The 18,180-nt window shown below is 28.3% G+C and overlaps 4 protein-coding genes across 6 annotated transcripts; 2 read left to right on the top strand and 2 right to left on the bottom strand.

The window, feature by feature from the left end:
- The first annotated feature begins 940 nt into the window (after nt 1–940).
- On the top strand, nt 941–4,599 carry LOC103572782 (zinc finger and SCAN domain-containing protein 2). The gene is made up of 4 exons (XM_008551565.3): nt 941–1,377; nt 1,447–1,836; nt 1,915–3,577; nt 4,164–4,599. Exons 1-4 carry the CDS (start codon nt 1,237–1,239, stop codon nt 4,184–4,186), a joined length of 2,217 nt encoding a protein of 738 aa, XP_008549787.1. The 5' UTR covers nt 941–1,236; the 3' UTR covers nt 4,187–4,599.
- A 2,487-nt stretch (nt 4,600–7,086) lies between these two features.
- LOC103572766 (F-box/WD repeat-containing protein 7) lies at nt 7,087–12,321 on the bottom strand. 2 transcript variants are annotated; one of them, XM_008551539.3, is made up of 8 exons: nt 11,575–12,321; nt 11,019–11,279; nt 10,597–10,901; nt 9,823–9,925; nt 9,237–9,755; nt 8,750–9,157; nt 8,356–8,671; nt 7,087–8,285 (listed from the first exon to the last, which is right to left on the bottom strand). In XM_008551539.3, exons 2-8 carry the CDS (start codon nt 11,250–11,252, stop codon nt 8,122–8,124), a joined length of 2,049 nt encoding a protein of 682 aa, XP_008549761.1. In that variant the 5' UTR covers nt 11,253–11,279; nt 11,575–12,321; the 3' UTR covers nt 7,087–8,121. The 2 variants fall into 2 exon arrangements, with proteins under 2 accessions (XP_008549761.1, XP_008549769.1); XM_008551547.2 differs by having other exon boundaries at nt 11,627–12,321.
- A 495-nt stretch (nt 12,322–12,816) lies between these two features.
- LOC103572757 (vacuolar protein sorting-associated protein 4) lies at nt 12,817–15,488 on the top strand. 2 transcript variants are annotated; one of them, XM_008551526.2, is made up of 8 exons: nt 12,817–12,925; nt 13,124–13,236; nt 13,311–13,422; nt 13,480–13,853; nt 13,922–14,189; nt 14,262–14,704; nt 14,868–14,996; nt 15,106–15,487. In XM_008551526.2, exons 2-7 carry the CDS (start codon nt 13,213–13,215, stop codon nt 14,967–14,969), a joined length of 1,323 nt encoding a protein of 440 aa, XP_008549748.1. In that variant the 5' UTR covers nt 12,817–12,925; nt 13,124–13,212; the 3' UTR covers nt 14,970–14,996; nt 15,106–15,487. The 2 variants fall into 2 exon arrangements, with proteins under 2 accessions (XP_008549748.1, XP_008549739.1); XM_008551517.2 differs by having other exon boundaries at nt 14,868–15,488.
- Nucleotides 15,489–15,578: 90 nt separating this feature from the next.
- Nucleotides 15,579–17,903, bottom strand: LOC103572748 (pyruvate dehydrogenase [acetyl-transferring]-phosphatase 1, mitochondrial). Its single transcript, XM_014441712.2, has 4 exons — nt 17,473–17,903; nt 17,264–17,405; nt 16,718–17,197; nt 15,579–16,412 (listed from the first exon to the last, which is right to left on the bottom strand). The coding sequence occupies exons 1-4, from the start codon at nt 17,575–17,577 to the stop codon at nt 15,739–15,741; spliced, it is 1,401 nt and encodes a 466-aa protein (XP_014297198.1). The 5' UTR covers nt 17,578–17,903; the 3' UTR covers nt 15,579–15,738.
- Between the last annotated feature and the right edge of the window lie 277 nt (nt 17,904–18,180).

The following is an 18,180-nucleotide window of genomic DNA, read 5'->3' as shown; positions in this document are numbered from 1 at the left end:
ATCATAAAATTAATTTTATAAACCCGTAAATCAAAGATTAATAAACAAAATGTTTTTTTTATGTCAATAAAATATGAGTCATGATGACGCATTTAGATGAATAATAAAAACATAAATAAATTATATATTTAATCATTGATTTTTTTACTGCAATTATTTTTTAAAGTTTGACTTTTATTTTTTGCTGATGACAGATGAGAAAAATAATAAGTTTATTTGTCGGGCACTTGATACTGAACAAGCGCATTTGAATTATTTCGCGGGTTTAGTTTGTATGATTAAAAAACTGAGTATGAATGTAGCAGACAGACAAATTTAAAATTATTAATAAATAGAGTAAATAATTAATAAATTTAAATTTTTAAAAAATGCGTCTTTAAAAAATTTTGAAATTAATAAGTGCATTTTTTTTAAATATTATTTTTTTAATTATTTACTCTTTTTATTTGTAGTTTTAAATTTGACAAGTGTGAATTAGCAGGATCCTGAAGTTAGCAGACAATTAATAATTAAAAAATTTTTTTTTAATAATATAATTTAAAAAAAAAAAACTAAAAATATGCACATGTAAAAAATTAAAAAAACTATAAGTGCAATTTTTTGAAATATTGTTTTTTTTTAATGTATCGTTTTAAAAAAATATCAAAAAATTATTAGACGTCGACTAATTTCAGCATCATAATGTAGCAGACATCAGAGGAATTTAAAATTATAAATAAATAAAAAAACAATATTTATAAAAAATACACTTATTAGTTTTTAAGTTTTTTAAATGTGCATTTTTTTCAAATTTAATTTAATTAATTATTTACTCTATTTATTAATAATTTTAAATTTGTCTGACGTTTGCTACATTCACACTCATTTAAAAAAAATGGTTTTTTTAAAAGAGCTAGAGTGGGGGATGGTACTGAGAAAGAGAAAGAGCGAGAGAGAGAGAAATAGAGAGGGTGTTTTTATCTCATTTTAATTTTCTCGTGGTCGCGGGGCGCAGATTGCAAATGGCCGTAAGTGGACACAACTTGTTCACGTATCATGTCAACAAATGATGTGGTATTTATTTCCATGTTAAATTATATTAATTGTGATGATATTGTCGGTGTGAGGTTTTTATTGCGGCAATAAATGCCATTAATATTTATAATTATTTAGTTTTATAAAACTAGTTATTTTTGCGCGGGAAAATAATATAATAAATATATATTAAGTTTTAACACGTTTGTTGGTTTGATAACGATGTCTGGATACCGTAGGGTCAATTATTATGAGCTTTGTCGATTGTGTACAAGTAGTGAGGGTGATAAAATGAATATATTTCGGGACGAGGGACGGAGAAGACAATTGCAAACTAAAATTCAAAATTATTTACCTGTTCAGGTTCGTTTATTTTTTATATATTTATTTTATAATCACTAGTGTGCTGATATTTTATTTATTATTGTCTAGGTTCTTGAGGAAGACTCGCTGCCAAAGATTGTGTGTCATGAGTGTGTTAGAAAGTTGGAGAGTTACATTGAATTTCGCGAGACTGTGGTCAGTGCCGAGGGCATGTTGGAGTCGTATTTTACGTCTCTGAGATTTTCGGAAGATTTTTTAAAAGAAGGTAAAGTTTATGTCAAAAGTACTGAGAAAGATCATCAGCCGCCGAGTCCTCAGGAGGATCCGCTGAAGATTGAAAAAATAGTTGACGTTACTCCGACAGTAGCAAGTCAAATAATTATTGAACCTCAGCAACCTCAACATCAGCCGATTGTCGTTGGTAATATAAATGCTTCTAACATACAGATTATCAGCGGAGTCCAAGCTAGAGTCCAACAGTACAAGTGTGCCATGCAGGTTAGTTTGTCAGTTTTTAAATAAATTCCTTTATAATAAAATATTTATTGAATTTTTGTTATTTTTTGACTTGTTTAGATGCAACCCGGTGGTGTAGCCGCTGCCGTAGTCGAAGCAACCGCAGAAACTCACTACAGTTATCAACAGCAAACATCTCAGCAAGTGTCACCGCAACATCAATCCACTCATGTGAATCGTCTTACTGATCAGCAAACACCGCAGATTCAAGTGCAAAATCAAATACAGAGCCAAAGTCAAATTAATCAGTTACAAAGTACGAGACAGGTACAAAATACTCAGCAGCCTAATCAACAGCAACAACAATCTCAACCTCAACAAAATCAACCGCAACCTCAGCCTCAAGCCACGCAGATTCCACAGCAACCCCAGCGACAACAGACTCAACAACAGCAGCAGCAGTGTCAGATGACTCAAATGCAGATACGGGAATTTGAAAAGAGGTTACAGATTGAAAAACAAGTACGAATGTCACCGCAAGAGCAAAATCAAACTCAAGTACATCAAAATAATAACGTGTTAACAAAAACAGAGATTGCAACAGATCAAAATCAACCAAGAGCACTAAAATCTGAAGTGGTGGAATCAAGTAGTATTAATTCACCAAATGAAAATGTACAAAATTACGCAACTGTCCAGGCATCACCGGAGGTGTTTCTCAGTCTTGAATTTAAAGAAGCCGGACTTAATAACACACAGCAGACGCGTGATGATACCAAGGACTTTAGAGATTACATTAAAAATACAACAGATGATGCACTGTCGCGTAATTCAATAGGACAGATTTCAGAATTTCTGAGAATTCGCTCGTGTCCCGAGCCATCAACATTGATTACAGTTAATCCTCAAGTTATCTGTCAGACAAGCCGTAGTTTTGCGTGTCGCGAGTGCGGTAAAACATTTGACTCGGAAAATCAATTGAACAGCCATCAGTGCCCCAGTTCTCCGACAATCGATGAAATGTCAGACATCAGTAAAGAAGAACCTGTTCAGAATAATACCAATTTATTTAATTGTGACATTTGCAGCAAACCTTTCAAACGAAAAGAACATTTATTTCAGCACCGCAAGCTTCATACCGGCGAGCGTCCTTACATTTGCACGACCTGTACCAAAGCTTTCAGCCGGAAGGAACATCTCGTACGGCACTCTGTCTCCCATACCGGTCAGAAAATGCACGAATGCGAGATGTGCGGAAAAAGTTTCTCCCGCAAAGATAATCTTCACAAGCATCGGAAAACTCATGGTGTAGCGGGTCCTTATATTTGTGAAACCTGCGGAAAATCATTTGTCGTAAAACATTATTATTTAGTCCATCTAGGAACACATGCGCCCATAGACGGGGAAAATTGCCCGGACCCGCTACCGTACAAGTGCGATTTGTGTCACAAAGCCTTCTCCGTAAAACAGTATCTCGCTACTCACAAAGCACGGCATAGAAAAAATGCAAATGCTAGCGCTAATAATGTAACTAATCAACAACCTACAGCTCAACAAACCCAACAGGTTCAGCAGCAGCAGCAGCAACAACAGCAGCAACAAGTACCGTCAGTTCAAACTAGTAATGGAATAAACGTATCGTCAAATGGTGTTACGAATACGAATGGACAAACTAATGACAATTCAGTCGTTGAAATTCACAGTGTCATTGAGAGAAATGATTCTCAGGCCAGACAGCAGCAGCAGCAGCAACACGGATCATTTGATAACAATCAATATCACGGTAATATTCAACAATTTCAATGAGATAAGGATAAGCGAGTGTACTACGTTCTCTTACCTAATGGCAATAATCATAAAATTGTTCTTGTTTAGTTGTCTTAATTATTTTTATTATTATAATTAATTATATAAATAAATAAACACGTACACGCGCTTATTCTCTACTATCTGATTATCAGCGATCATCAAAAACACTGCCGTTAATTTTATAAAAATAAACTTTATTATTCTTCACTTGAGAATTTTAATAAAAGACCTTTTTTTTTAATTAAATAGAAATGAAGAATAAATAAGTTTGAATTTTTAAAATTTTTCGTGGCTGATTGAATGAACTATTATTAATTTTTCAATATTTTTTATTTAAAATCAATGATATTATTTGAAGTATTTGAATTAACAGATTTTGTATTTTAATAATCAATAAGATAATCAAAGGAAATTATAAATGTAACTAAGAAAGCAACAAACCCCGATTACACAACAGATCACATATTAAATATATATATACAGATTTGATGATTGTTTTGATTTAAAATGGCTTAAGAGACTGATAAATATATTAATTAAATGTCTATATATTTTATCAGGTACAAAGTATTATCGAATATGAAGACAGTGAACTGCGTAAATGATTTTTGCATGTAGATTATTATTATTATTATTAATATTAATATTATTTGTATTAGGCGAAGATAATAAAGGGAGCAAGAGTTTGAATAAGAGAATGAGAGTAAATTTAAATGAATGAATAATTGATAAGTATACAGCATAGACTTAAGAAAAAGTAACATAAAAAAATATGTACTAATATATGTATATTATAAATATAATAGTTTTTTGTGCAGTAAAAATTTAATAACGGACAGGTGTGTCTGTTATTAAACTATTTTTTCATAAGATTCCAATAGAAAAATATTTTATATTCGATAATATTTATCATTAAATTTATCAGTTTATTTCATATATTATATTATATATAAATAATATTATTTTGCTGCTTTTTAATTAAGAATCATTAATATTTTAATCAGTGATTTATTATTTTTAAGAGCTATGGATTTTTTCGTACAACAATCTCATATATTATTATTATTATTATTATTATTATATATTTTTGATTGATTTAATATATATTTTTTTAATTACTTAGTAAATTTATTTAATTAGTGCAATATTGTCGCTGTGCGATAATTTAAAAAAATTTTATTTAAAATTTTAAAATAAAAAATATTTAGGAAATTTATTTTTTTAATTTATGTAAAATTAAAAATTATGTTAATAAAATTGTCGAACTTCCATAGCTCTGATAAATCAATTGGTTAAATAATATCGATGATATATTAAATATAGAAATGGTGTGTGTTTAAAACTTAGTTTATATATTTGTATAAATATGTATATGAATAGAATAGTAATATTAAGACCAAAGAGAAAATAAATAAAAGATAATTATTAAATTTTGTGTAAAATCTACATAATTAGACCGATAGTTATTATCGATTAATTAATCGATTAACTGATTTATATAAAGTAATGATAATTTAAAAATGTGTTAGTGTGAGTGGAGTGTAAGACTTGATAGAGATTTAGAGTGCCATCGACCAAACTAAATTGCATTTTATGATCTCTCATGATTAATTACAATTTCATTGTAATTAATTATTAAAAATACAGGAATAATGTGCGAACAAAAAAATATGTAAAATTAATATAAAAAGATATTTCTATTTGGCTAATTTAGAATTATACGTGATAACTTAGTGCGATATTTAGATAGATATAATCTATTAATTAATCGCAATTATTAATAAAAAAAAAATAATAAAAATTAACATATTTGTTTTTTTTTTTAAATCCTGATTATTCCCAAATAGTCGATATATATTTAATTTAAATATAAGAAAAATATCTTTTATGGAAATCTGTAAAAATACATTTTTTTGAAGTTTTAATTAAACGTCAACATAGAAAAATAAAAATAAAAGGGAATTTATTTTTAAATCAAATTTGTAGAGAAACTATAGATTTTTGAAAAAAAAGTTGTTAACAAAAATTGTAGGAAATTTAATTTCCTACAAAAAAGGGCCTAAGGCTTATTAAGGTATCTCTGATAGTTTTGAAGTTATTTAAAAAAGAGTGTGGGATAAATTAATATTTGAATTTATTTTTTTAACTTCAAGTTGCAATTACGTCGAAAAAATTAGACATATGTGAAAATGTAATAAGACCTTTTTTGTAGAAAATTTAATTTGCCGTAAAATTGTTTATGTACATTTAAGTCATATCTGTATTAGTTTAGCCAGAATTTAAATTTTTTTACTACAACTTGTAGAAGTGAATTTGAAATTTGTAATAAGAAAAAAAATTAAAGGAACGAGTAAAGGACGAAGGTAATGCTGATAAACTTAAAAATAAATGTATGGTAGTTTGATAAATGCAACAAAATTTTTCTATTTTTTGTTGGTTTTTTTTTTCTTTGTTTTTTTTCTTATAAAAAATGATACAACAGATAACACATTAGTAGTTAATAATATAAACTATTGAGCAATATACAAATAAAACGCGATCATTGGTACATCTGTAGTCCAATAATGAAAATTTGAATAGTAAATTAATAAACTTTGCTATTAATAATTTATAATTTTAAATAAATCACCAGAAATAATAAATTTTAACGATTTGAGAAAAATCTCTCCACCGATTTTTTAAATTTACATTAATAATAAATGATGAAGCTGAAATATTAATTATTTAATTATTACAATTTTACTAAAGTAATACATTAGAGGAAAAAAAAATTTATAAGTTGATAATAAAATAATTGCACATAAAATTTTTTCAATAAACAATTTTAATTATTGGACTCCAGTTTAATGGTACGATGTTACAATTTTTTTTAATCAGTTGGATTTATTTTTAATTAATGAACACGAGGTAATCGATATAATTGCTGTTTCGGGTTTTACCTTTCACAATTTTTTTTCTATTTCTCTTACAGTAAAGAAAAAAAATAAATTATAAAAAGAAACAAGTATTTTTTCCTCCTTCAATTGACAATTAATTTATATAACTAATTAATATTTATAATAATTATTTGACAATTTTTTATTTACTTGTAAATATTTTACATTCTTGTCACACTTGCGAGACTTTTTATTTTATTTTTACCTAATTCAGTATTTAATTAATTTATTACGAATTAATTAATTAATTTTTCTTCGTTGCACACTAATAGATTTTACGAATTTAAATAAGCAATAAACAATACATATTTGATTAACTAATTATAACAAAGATAATTCAGTAAATTATTTACACAGACGACGTGTTCATTTAATAATTTTTGTATTTTGTCTCGCATTTAGTTTATTACAGTTTTTATTATTATTTTAATCATATCATTTATTTACTAATTAATTAATCAATTAAATTTACACAAATGCGGACACTGTTTAAAAATTAAAAAAAAAAAAAAAAAAAATTCGAAACTAATCGAAAATAAAGTCGTAAAATCACAGTGTATTTTTTTATATGCCTAAATATTTATATATAAAAAAAAATAATAATAATAATGATAATAATCAACAAAATAATTAAAATTAATCATCATTACAAACTAACAATAATTTTGTTTAAAAATTATTTTTTTTTTCTCACCGCCTTCGCATGTGTGACAAATTAAAGTCACAAAAAAAAATAATTATGCTGCAAAATAATAAATTTAATTGTCTTATTATAAAAATCAGACAATTACGTATTTAAATTAAATTGCTTACGTGACTTTAATTAACTCATTGTCATTACTCAGTATATTTATTTAAAATTTTATTGAGTTGCAATAATTTCCGTATGCAAATTATAATTTAAATAATGAGTAGTCCAGACATTTTATTTATCTAAACTTTTTTTTACAACCACGCAGAGTTATCACTGTTTAAGTTTTAGATAAATAATTACAGTGCGTTATTTAATCCGTATTAATTTTCATAATGATGATTAATAATAAAAGAGTAATCGCGCTTCATTAAAGAGGTACAGCTGTGTCAATTATCTTTATAATATTATTTAATAGTTATAATTATAATAATAATAATTAAGTATCTTATCGTAATTATTATTATTTTTTTTTACCATCTTTTAAAGCCTTTACACAATTCTTATTTATTATTTTCCGAAAAAATGATCTTATTGTAATCAATATAGTTATTATGATTGTTCACATATTTCATTTTTTAAAAAATTAACATGCAGTCTTATCACAATCAGACCATATTTAATAATACGATACATTGTACAGATTGTTATGTTTTTATTTTATTTTTTTGTCTTGCGCAACTTTATATACAGAAGTATTATTAATCTTCTTCATCGTCATCATCATCATTATTATTATTAGTATGCATGATCAATTGATCATTATGATTATTATCATTACCATTATCATTGATAATATTAATATTATTATTTTAATATTTATTTTAATTATTTTTTTTTAAATACCGTGACGAGCCGAGGCACGAGGTGGTTCGACGGACAATGAGGTAATTATTTAGCCTCAACATCGAAATCGAGGACAAGAAGCTTTGTTTCTTCGGTACCATTACGACTTCCAACAGCGCAAACAAGCTTTGTATCACTCGCACGAATTCTCCATACGACTCCACCACTTCCACCGCTTTCTAAAGCCACGAGATTCCTTATAAAATCACCTGAAATAATATAACATCATTTTTTTTTCGTCAATTTACTTTTCAATTTAAAAATAATTAATTTACTGACCAGTCTTAACATCCCACAATTTCACAGTACCATCGTCCGAAGACGTAATAACAAAATGACTATTAAACTGAAGGCAAGTAACGGCCGATTGATGCTTATTAGGCCCAGATAATGTTTGCAAACAATGACCATTTACAATATCCCAAACTTTAACGGTTGAATCAGCATTACCAGACACTAAAATATTATTACGTAATTCCATGCCCGATGTAAGCGATTGGTGGCCTATTAATGTATGACGACACGCTCCAGTTTCAACTTCCCATACTCTTATACTCGTATCCAATGATCCACTTACAACATGAATTCCATCAAACTAAAAAAATGATTAATTATTTGTCAATAAATAAATTTATCAATAACCGAACAAATAATCATAAATATAAAAATAAACCTGAAGTGAATAAACACGATTAGTGTGACCCTGAAGTGTGTGCAGACATTCTTCACGTTCAGGATTCCATACTTTAACCAAGTAATCGTAGGCACCGCTAACGACTAATTTACCATCATATTGCACGCATCTTACAGCAGCCAAGTGTCCAACGAGAACGTGTAAACACTCGCCTGTGTCAACTTGCCACACCCTCAGTGTCGCATCTCTACTACCGCTTACGACTTTGTTACCATGAAGGTGCATACACCTAACTGTTGACGTATGACCATACAGGGTATGAATGCACTGACCCGTATCTGCGTTCCATACTTTTAATGTACGGTCCGTACTACCGCTTATCACTGTCGTACCAGACATTTGTGAGGACCAAACACCTCCTGTGTGACCCACTAGTGTCCTTAGGCACTGGAAAAAAAAATAATAATTAGTAATAATAATAATTTAGCTGCAAAGATTAATAAGCTGATGAGAGATGACTCAATACCTTTCCGGTAACTGCTGACCAAACTTTAAGAGTGTTATCATCAGACCCACTAACTATACGATTACCAGAAAATTGTAGACATGTAATAACATGATCATCATGTCCTTTAAGAACCTTTGGCGGTCTTATTGGTTTAGTTCTCCAGTTCATTTTAATACTATATTGACGCATGTAAGCTTGTTTCCAAGGAGAACTACAAATGCCATTACTACGATTGCTTTTACGTTTTGTAAATGATACATCTCTAAGATCATCAATACCCACGGATCGGCATTTTTCTTTCCAAAGCAAATTGTCGTCGGCAAGAAACCGCCAATTTCTACATGTTTGAGCGGCGCGTAATAAATCATGGGGATCTAAAAATGCTAGAACAGACAGTGCCAGTTCTTTTGGTAACAGTGATATAAAATCGCGTTGAAATTGTGGCTCGATGACTTGCATCATGTGTCGGACTTGCGTTGGCTCACAGCGCTCTATCAATTCATCAATTGCTAACATTCTTTCAGCATTTGTCCATTTCTATAATTGGAAATTTAAACCCATTAATTTATTTATTTTAAATCTATAAATAATAAATAATATTTACTTGAAACTGAAGTAACCAGCTGCTCATTTCTGGTGGGGGATTAGCTCTCGTTGGAATAACGAATCTCACGTGTTTTCCTTTATCATCTAGTTTTTTAGTTATCCTAAACATTAAATAATTACTAATTACCAATTAATGTTAATTAATTAACATCCGACATTAACAATTAAATACAAACTACCTCCATTGTTCTAAACTACTTAATCATTTTATTTTTTAACCAATAAAATGATGTAATTATTTAATTCAACGTGGCAGTAATTATCGCTGTAATTACCAGAAAATTTACGACCAAATTTTTAAAAATTTAATAAATAAAAAATATTTTTTTTCTAAATGTACTCCGGTGATAATAATTGTAATTGAAAGTACTTAAAATTAAATATAATTTTTTATTCCTAATATTTTTTAAATATTACAATTAATTTATGTTAATTATTATACAATTTTACTCATATATTTAATAGATAAAATCAAATTTCTATAAGAAATTATTTTTAAATAATTTTTTTATTTTTCAAATTGCAAGTTTTTATTTTTGCTCGACTTATTTTTAAATATTTGGGTCTAAAAGAAAAAACTGAAACGTCAATCAATATCACAAGAAAAGTTATGTAATATTTTTACCTCAGCTGATTATTATTATTTAATAATTGATTTTCTTAAAATAACTCGTTTGTAATAAAATAAAAAATTTTAATTATTTGAATTTAATACAAAATTTAAAAGATAGAGAAATAATGATAAGGATCAGGATTAATAAAAAATACTTACATAATATGGTTAGTCTTATCCTCTGGATTAATTTTTTTACATGGCAAACTAATAAATTGCGTTTCACTTTTTCTTTTTCTAACCGGTTGAAAAAGTGTCAATGGTATACGTTTAGAAACATCATCAGAAGGATGAGGTTTAACGGCAGTGTCAGTTGTAGATACAAATCTGTACGTAACATCCGGGGTAGGAAGATTATTTATCGATTTCTGTACATCTGGATCAGTATTTGTCAATAATTCATCCTCATCTACTGCTACCTCATCTTCACAATCCGCATCACAGAACAATCCATTGTCGCTGATCTGTATCAGTGTTAAATTAAATTATTCCAATAAAAATAATTGATTAATTTGATAATTAAAAATGCTGAATATCATAAAGATCAAATGATAAATAATAAAAAAAAATAGCAAACATACTTCACTTTCTTCTTCACTGCTCTCATCCTCTCCAGCCTCCTCAGCCTCATAGAATTCTTCCGGATCAGCTTTTGATAACAGACAGCTTGCAATCTCAACATTACTAGGACCAGGAATACCTTCAACAGGACTTGGACTACTCCCACTTGGTTTGTCGCCTTCAATAACTTTCGACGATGACAATGACGTGGACGGTGACGAGGATGTTGACAATGAGGATGAGGGTTCTGACATCACTGTATCAAAGGACCCGTGGTCTTGCTACAAAAAAAAAAAAAAAAAAAAAAAAAAAAGTAGAAAATTAATTACCAAAATTTTCAGAAAAAATAAATTACCCAGAAACTCGTGTTCCAATTATTTAAAATATATAATATTAAAAAAAAACTAACGTAATCATTAAAAATATGAATCGATTTAATTCCTAACCTCTACATAGATTATTTCCAGCTCATTTTTTTCAACCTCAATAAAATAAATTTAAATTGCACCGAGCGCACTTGGTAAAAAAATTTTAATTTACCAAGTAATTGATGAATTAATTGATAATAATTCTTACCTAAATTAATTAAATTTAATTAGAGTCCAGATTTTCTTAAGGCAAAACTCACTTTTAGATATTTGGCAGCTACGGTACTTTAATTAACACAGTGATTATTATTTTTATATATGTACATATATTTATATATATCACGTATAATACATGATTGAAAATAATTATTTTTTTCCCCGTTTAGTTAAACAGTCACTGGCTGAGGTTAAAGTATCACGGGGGTGGTGTGAAATTTATAAGCACGGAGTTATATAGAAAAAATATATACCTAAATATATATGTATATAGATATATACCTATATATTATATATAAAAATGAAGACGGCAGGTGCGAGGATTATCCGATAGAGGCGAAGTGAGATCGTTTAATGTTTCAGTAAAAGTTTTTTAATAAATATGTATTTTGTTTATTAATATAAAAAATATTATTTATTTACTATTATTATTATTTGCGACTGATTACTGATAAATAAATTTATTTTACTTAGATAACTTTAAATCTACGAGTGCTGAATAAATATTTAACGAATTAATTTAACACATTGATTATTACTTTAATTAATTATTTAAAAGAACTAAAATTGACCGGATAAGCAGCTGGTGTATGGATATAATAAATATGTAATTTATTTATATGTATATATATAAATATATATGAAGTTTTATGTATAAATTTTTGCCGACGTGCTCCGAAACCAGCGAGATTGCTGGTTCGTGCAGCAACAGTAACCCAAACCCAAGATCTTGCGGGTATGAAGAATAATAAGAGGATAAGAGAAAAGAGAAGAGAGGAGAGGAGAGAATAGGGCTGCAAGCTGCTGCTCAATCATCTTCTTTTTGTCTTTTATCCTTTATTATTGTAATCTTTCTTTATTTGTTTTTTACGCGCATGCGGATTATCATTTTAACAGTGTTACCAAATTTGAATTTTTAAATTCCCCGCGCGGTGAAAAAGCTTAAATAAAAAATTCCCTGAGCTATGAAAATTGAATTTTCATTTTTATTTGAATATTTAAATATAAATAAGTCAAATTATTTTATATAAATAAAATTTAATTAATTGTTTTTATAAAAAATTTATGAGTGAATGTTAATTCACTTCAAAGCAACAATTTTTTTGAAACGAAATTACTCTCTATCATGATTTTTTGATTTTTGACTCTTTTGCTTAATACACATTTGTGCCAACTGAGGCACATTTTCTCCGTCCCAACGATATTTTTTCATAAATATTCAGCTTAATTAAAAAACTAAAAGCTAAAGCCAGCTAAAGCTAAAGGAGATAGAGTTTTGTTGTCCGTACGTTTAAGTGATATTGCATCGCATGACGTCAAATTCGATCAGTTTATTTTCGAAGGTTAAAACTTTTTTTTATTTTGACAGGATATCTTTATAATCTACAATTACATAAAAATGTCGTTATATTAGTCTAGTTATATTTATAATTACGTCGCTAGCAGACAAAATTGATTTTTACATTAAGGTTAATTTGTTACTCATCTGAATGTAAAGTAATTAATTTTTTTTTTTTTTTTCATTGAACATACATACGCAGATCTTGTACACATCGTGTAGTATACACCCCGAATTAATTATTATTCCTCATAAGGTTTTTTAAATAATAATAATAATAATAACAAAACTATGGCTAGTGGAACAATACTGCAGGTTGGTAAAAATTTTTCTTCATATTTTATAAATGTAAATATAAATATTACAATTATCCATTTTGTTTTGTCTAGAAAGCGATAGATTTAGTGACAAAAGCTACTGAAGAAGATCGAAATAAAAACTATGAGGAAGCTTTGAAATTATACGAGCACGCAGTGGAATATTTTCTTCATTCAATAAAATGTCAGTATTAATTTTTCTGCTAATTAAATTATCTGCTAATGGTGGTTATTTATTTAGATGAAGCACAAGGTGACAGAGCAAAGGATAGTATTCGGCAGAAGTGCCAGCAGTATCTTGACAGGGCAGAAAAACTAAAAGCATACTTGAAGAAAGGTAAGAAGAAACCAGTGGCTGCTGGTGACGAAGGAACCAAAGAGGAGAAGAAAAGTGACAGTGGAGACAGTGACACTGACAGTGACCCAGAGAAGAAAAAATTACAGTCACGTTTAGAGGGTGCGATTATTATTGAAAGACCTAATGTTAAGTGGAGTGACGTTGCTGGACTGGATCTTGCTAAAGAAGCGTTGAAGGAAGCTGTCATATTGCCTATTAAATTTCCTCATCTGTTTACTGGTAAACGGATACCTTGGAAGGGCATTCTTCTCTTCGGTGTAAGTAAAAAAAATGGATTAGTTTGTAGTAAAAGTAATGGTTGATTAATTTATTTAAATTATTACAGCCTCCAGGTACTGGTAAATCATATTTAGCTAAAGCAGTAGCAACTGAAGCGAACAATTCAAATTTTCTGTCGGTATCATCGTCTGATCTGGTGAGCAAGTGGCTTGGAGAATCTGAAAAACTTGTTAAAAATTTATTCGAATTAGCACGACAGCGTAAACCAAGTATTATATTTATTGATGAGGTTGATTCTCTTTGTTCATCACGTTCAGACAATGAGTCCGAATCGGCACGACGAATTAAAACTGAATTTTTAGTTCAAATGCAAGGTAATTTACTTGAGTAAATAAATAATTATTGTAGTTATTAAATGATTGATGAACGTAAATTTTAAAAATCAGGTGTTGGTAATGATAACGATGGAATCCTTGTTTTGGGAGCAACAAATATCCCGTGGGTTCTTGATGCCGCTATTAGAAGACGATTTGAGAAACGGATATACATTGGTCTTCCGGAAGAGCATGCTCGCGCGACCATGTTCAAACTTCACTTGGGTGATACACCTCACACTCTCACTGAGGATGATTTCAAACAATTGGCATCTCTCACAGAAGGTTACTCCGGTGCAGATATAGGCATAATTGTACGCGATGCTTTGATGCAGCCGGTGAGACTTGTACAGACGGCTACACATTTCAAACGTGTGAGCGGTCCATCGCCTAAAGACCGGTCAGTTATTGTCGATGATTTGCTTACTCCTTGTTCACCTGGTGACCCAGATGCTATCGAAATGAATTGGCTTGAAGTCGAAAGTGATAAACTTTGCGAGCCTCTAGTTACAATGGTAAGATTTATTTTTTTATTGGTATAAAAAATAAAATAATAAAAAAATACCAGCAAATAATTGCAAATGACAATTTACGCTTAAACACAATATATTATTATTGTTAATTAAAAATTTACATTTTTATACTTTAATTAATTGTCAATTTGTTTTATTTTTTTAGAAATATATGTTGAAATCACTGTCAACTACCCGTCCAACAGTTAATGAAGAAGATATGGGTAAGCTCGAGAAATTCAAAGAAGACTTCGGTCAAGAAGGTTAAATTAAATAACAAAAAACCACTAATGAGGTACTAGATCCTTGCCTTATAATAATGCTTATATTTAAAGCTTAATTATAAAATTAATTTAATGAATTTTGTCCAATAAATATTTTATTTTTTTTACTGTATTTAACAGCTGGACGTCACATTTTTTAAATTCAGTGAGTTTATTACTTTCATTGTTTCTCATAACAAATTTTTGAATCTTTAAATACAATAATAATAATAATTATTATTATTATTATGATAAATAAATAAATTCTTATTGATTGTACGATATACTAATCCAGAAGTGTAAGTAAATGTAATATTAATTATAATAATAATAATAATAATAATAATAATAATATTAAGTAGTAGTAATTTTTTTGTGGTAATTTGAGGATTTTATTACAAACTCATTACCACTTAATAACAATAACGAATAATAAAACTAAAAGAAATCAATTATAAAATTTTATTCTATACACATGTCTACCGAAAAATAATAACAAAGCGCATAAGTTAATATAAATAAAATAACTGCTTATAAATAAATAATCTTTAACACATTGTACACTTATTATATTGAAAAAAAAAAAAAAAAAAAAAAAAAAATAATAGCTTCTGTAAATTATTTTATGATTAAATAAATGTTAATAAAAACAATCAACAAATTATTGTTACGTTATTTATAAACTTTTTAAAAAATAAAATATTTATAAAAATAATTTAGTGGTGATGATTAGTGAGGATAAACTTTTTTTAGCAAATAAATAAATAATTAGTGTTAGTTTTGTAAAAATTCTGAGTTGATGTAAACAACAGTAATAGTAATGTCATCTCTAAATATACGTACGACTTCATTGGGTAATGTCAAGAATTTCGATAATCTTAAGTGATCGATACCGTACTCAGTACCACCGAGTGCGTTCCTCAATAAATGAGTCGCGGCGTTATCATCTAGAGGTTTTTTTTTTAAACTTTCTTTGCGCTGTATAAGAATTTCATTTATCTGAGATAGTTTCAGATTGTCTGTTGACAGCGGAAGTGAAATCGTGGCAACTTTATCTGTCATATGTTCACCAACGAGATGTACAGCTTCTAGCGGTGTCATTAAATCCCAGAGTCCGTCGCTAGCAAGGATTAAAAATTTGTTTTTTGGCGTCAGCTTGTGGTAGCTAGTTTGAGGTTTGGCAGATAAGTAAGGCGGCGTGTGATAATTTGGCGGGATTGCTGTCTCTCCGAAGTATGGGACAACTATTTTGTTCATAATATCACGGGTCCATTTGTAGCGGAAGTCACCCAATGCACGCAGTGGTGCTAATTGACCTAGTAGTCTCTCCACTTTTATTACCGTATTTTTTTCTCTTTCAGGATGTTCTGATAATATTCTTTTAACTTCTTCACAATTATCTACATTATGTTCTACACTCATCAGTTGTGCTGACCAGCCTTCATTCTCTGTAATCATTTTAATATAATTTAATAATTTATTTAAAAGTTTTAATATTTTTTTTTAAATATATTGCCAAGATGTTATTTTAATTTTGTATCCTCTGAAATTTAAATGGTTTACTGATAAACTTTTTCTTGACTTCCGCGATTAAAAATAATATTTTTAGATTGTGATAAAACATTTTTTTTAACAGTCTTTATTACAAAACTATTTATAAAATTATTGCCCTCGATATTTTTATTTAAATTAAATATAAGTGCGCAAAAAAAACTTTAAAAATAAAAAAATTCGAATAAATAATTGGTCATACCAGAATGAACACCAAGAACAGCTTGACAATCCCCAACATTGGCGACATGAAGATGAGGACCATCAATATGAGCAACAATAGCAACAGATCCAGACATAGCGACTGACAATGTCCTCGCCATTTCCCTCCGGTCCAATTTCTCAAAAGCCTCTGCTGATAAATCCTGATCTAGGCGTAAAAACGCATGCTCTAAAGCTAGCTCTACTTCAACATCAGACTTATTTGATTTAGTCAATTCTTGAATAAAAGATAAGTAACTTTTGTTGTACAGTTTCCCTAACTCTGTTACAAATTCAACGTTATCATTAAATGTTTCCAGCAGATGATTTTTAAATTCCACTGGAGATTTTTTAGTCTCAATGGCATCTTTCAGTGTCGCAGTTGGCAATAAGCATGCTGCGATATAATAAAATAAACGCTTTGATATAACTTGGGAACATTCGTTTCCTCCATGGCCGTCAAAAATTCCAAATAAAAATCCTATGTAAAATAAATCATTAATTAACTCTTGCAATAATTAGTGACTAAATAAATTTTAATTTTTACCATTTGTTAATTTACATCTAGCTTCTGATCTCATGTCCTCAATAGGATTATTTGATGCTAATTGATTAGTGTCATAGGATTTAACTGATGAATTATCATTGAATTCTTTTGTAAATTCATTTGTTTGTAAAATTTTTGTCACCTAAAGTAAATAAATAAATTAATTAGTTAATAAATTAAATAAATATCATGAAAAAAATAAATTTTACCTCTTGCGGAGTGAGCTTTGGTACTGGGGCATGTTGTCTTGCAAAATTACGAACTGTTTTACTTAATTTTTTGGATAAAAAACTGCAGCCATGACGTAAAACCATATTAAATATTCAAATTGTTATTGAATATTTTAATTAACTAAATTTTTTTATCAGAAAATATAAATTTGTAAAAAAACTTCTCATTTAGCCATCACTGTTCCATGCCATTTTTTTTTTTATTTTAAATTTACAATTATAAAAAGTCAGAATAAAAAATATTTTTCACAATAATAAATAATTTAATTATATTGACAATTGTTTATTTGACTAGACAATTAATTATTTTTTAAATTATTAATTATAAAAATGACTGTCATTAATTTTAATTTGTTATTTATTTAAAAAATCGATTTTTTTGTCTGGCCATAAGACACGAGCGGCTTAATTTTTTCTTTTTTGATTTTTGAGGTTAACCGGAAGTTTAGATTTAAAAAAAAAATTTTTTTTTGACAAATGAGCATGCGCCAAAAAATCAGCTGACTTCCATGCCCAAACAATGTTTTTTTTTTTTATATAAATCAACAGTCATATTTTAATTAAATAATTAATTATAAAAGTAAAAATTAAATTACCAAGTATTCAAATAATATATAAAATAATAATAAAATATCGAATTCATAAATTATTTATATAATATTAAAAATAATTATTTCAGTGGTAATT

Source organism: Microplitis demolitor, chromosome 6, assembly GCF_026212275.2.
Source record: "Microplitis demolitor isolate Queensland-Clemson2020A chromosome 6, iyMicDemo2.1a, whole genome shotgun sequence".
Classification (NCBI taxonomy): domain Eukaryota; kingdom Metazoa; phylum Arthropoda; class Insecta; order Hymenoptera; family Braconidae; genus Microplitis; species Microplitis demolitor.
Note: the sequence above shows the minus strand (reverse complement) of the source record. Positions and strands in the feature narration are given on the sequence as shown.

Bases quoted from the DNA above. Each gene is read 5' to 3' on its own strand.
- LOC103572782 (XM_008551565.3), top strand. From the start codon at position 1,237: ATGTCTGGATACCGTAGGGTCAATTATTATGAGCTTTGTCGATTGTGT. The intron at 1,378-1,446 runs GTTCGTTTATTT...ATTATTGTCTAG, and splicing joins AAAATTATTTACCTGTTCAG to GTTCTTGAGGAAGACTCGCT. The intron at 1,837-1,914 runs GTTAGTTTGTCA...TGACTTGTTTAG, and splicing joins AGTACAAGTGTGCCATGCAG to ATGCAACCCGGTGGTGTAGC.
- LOC103572748 (XM_014441712.2), bottom strand. From the start codon at position 17,577: ATGGTTTTACGTCATGGCTGCAGTTTTTTATCCAAAAAATTAAGTAAA. The intron at 17,406-17,472 runs GTAAAATTTATT...TATTTACTTTAG, and splicing joins CAAAGCTCACTCCGCAAGAG to GTGACAAAAATTTTACAAAC. The intron at 17,198-17,263 runs GTAAAAATTAAA...TATTTTACATAG, and splicing joins TAGATGTAAATTAACAAATG to GATTTTTATTTGGAATTTTT.
- LOC103572757 (XM_008551517.2), top strand. From the start codon at position 13,213: ATGGCTAGTGGAACAATACTGCAG. The intron at 13,423-13,479 runs GTCAGTATTAAT...TTATTTATTTAG, and splicing joins TTTTCTTCATTCAATAAAAT to ATGAAGCACAAGGTGACAGA. The intron at 13,854-13,921 runs GTAAGTAAAAAA...AAATTATTACAG, and splicing joins AGGGCATTCTTCTCTTCGGT to CCTCCAGGTACTGGTAAATC.
- LOC103572766 (XM_008551539.3), bottom strand. From the start codon at position 11,252: ATGTCAGAACCCTCATCCTCATTGTCAACATCCTCGTCACCGTCCACG. The intron at 9,926-10,596 runs GTAAGTATTTTT...TTTAATGTTTAG, and splicing joins GATAAGACTAACCATATTAT to GATAACTAAAAAACTAGATG. The intron at 9,756-9,822 runs GTAAATATTATT...TTCCAATTATAG, and splicing joins GCTGGTTACTTCAGTTTCAA to AAATGGACAAATGCTGAAAG.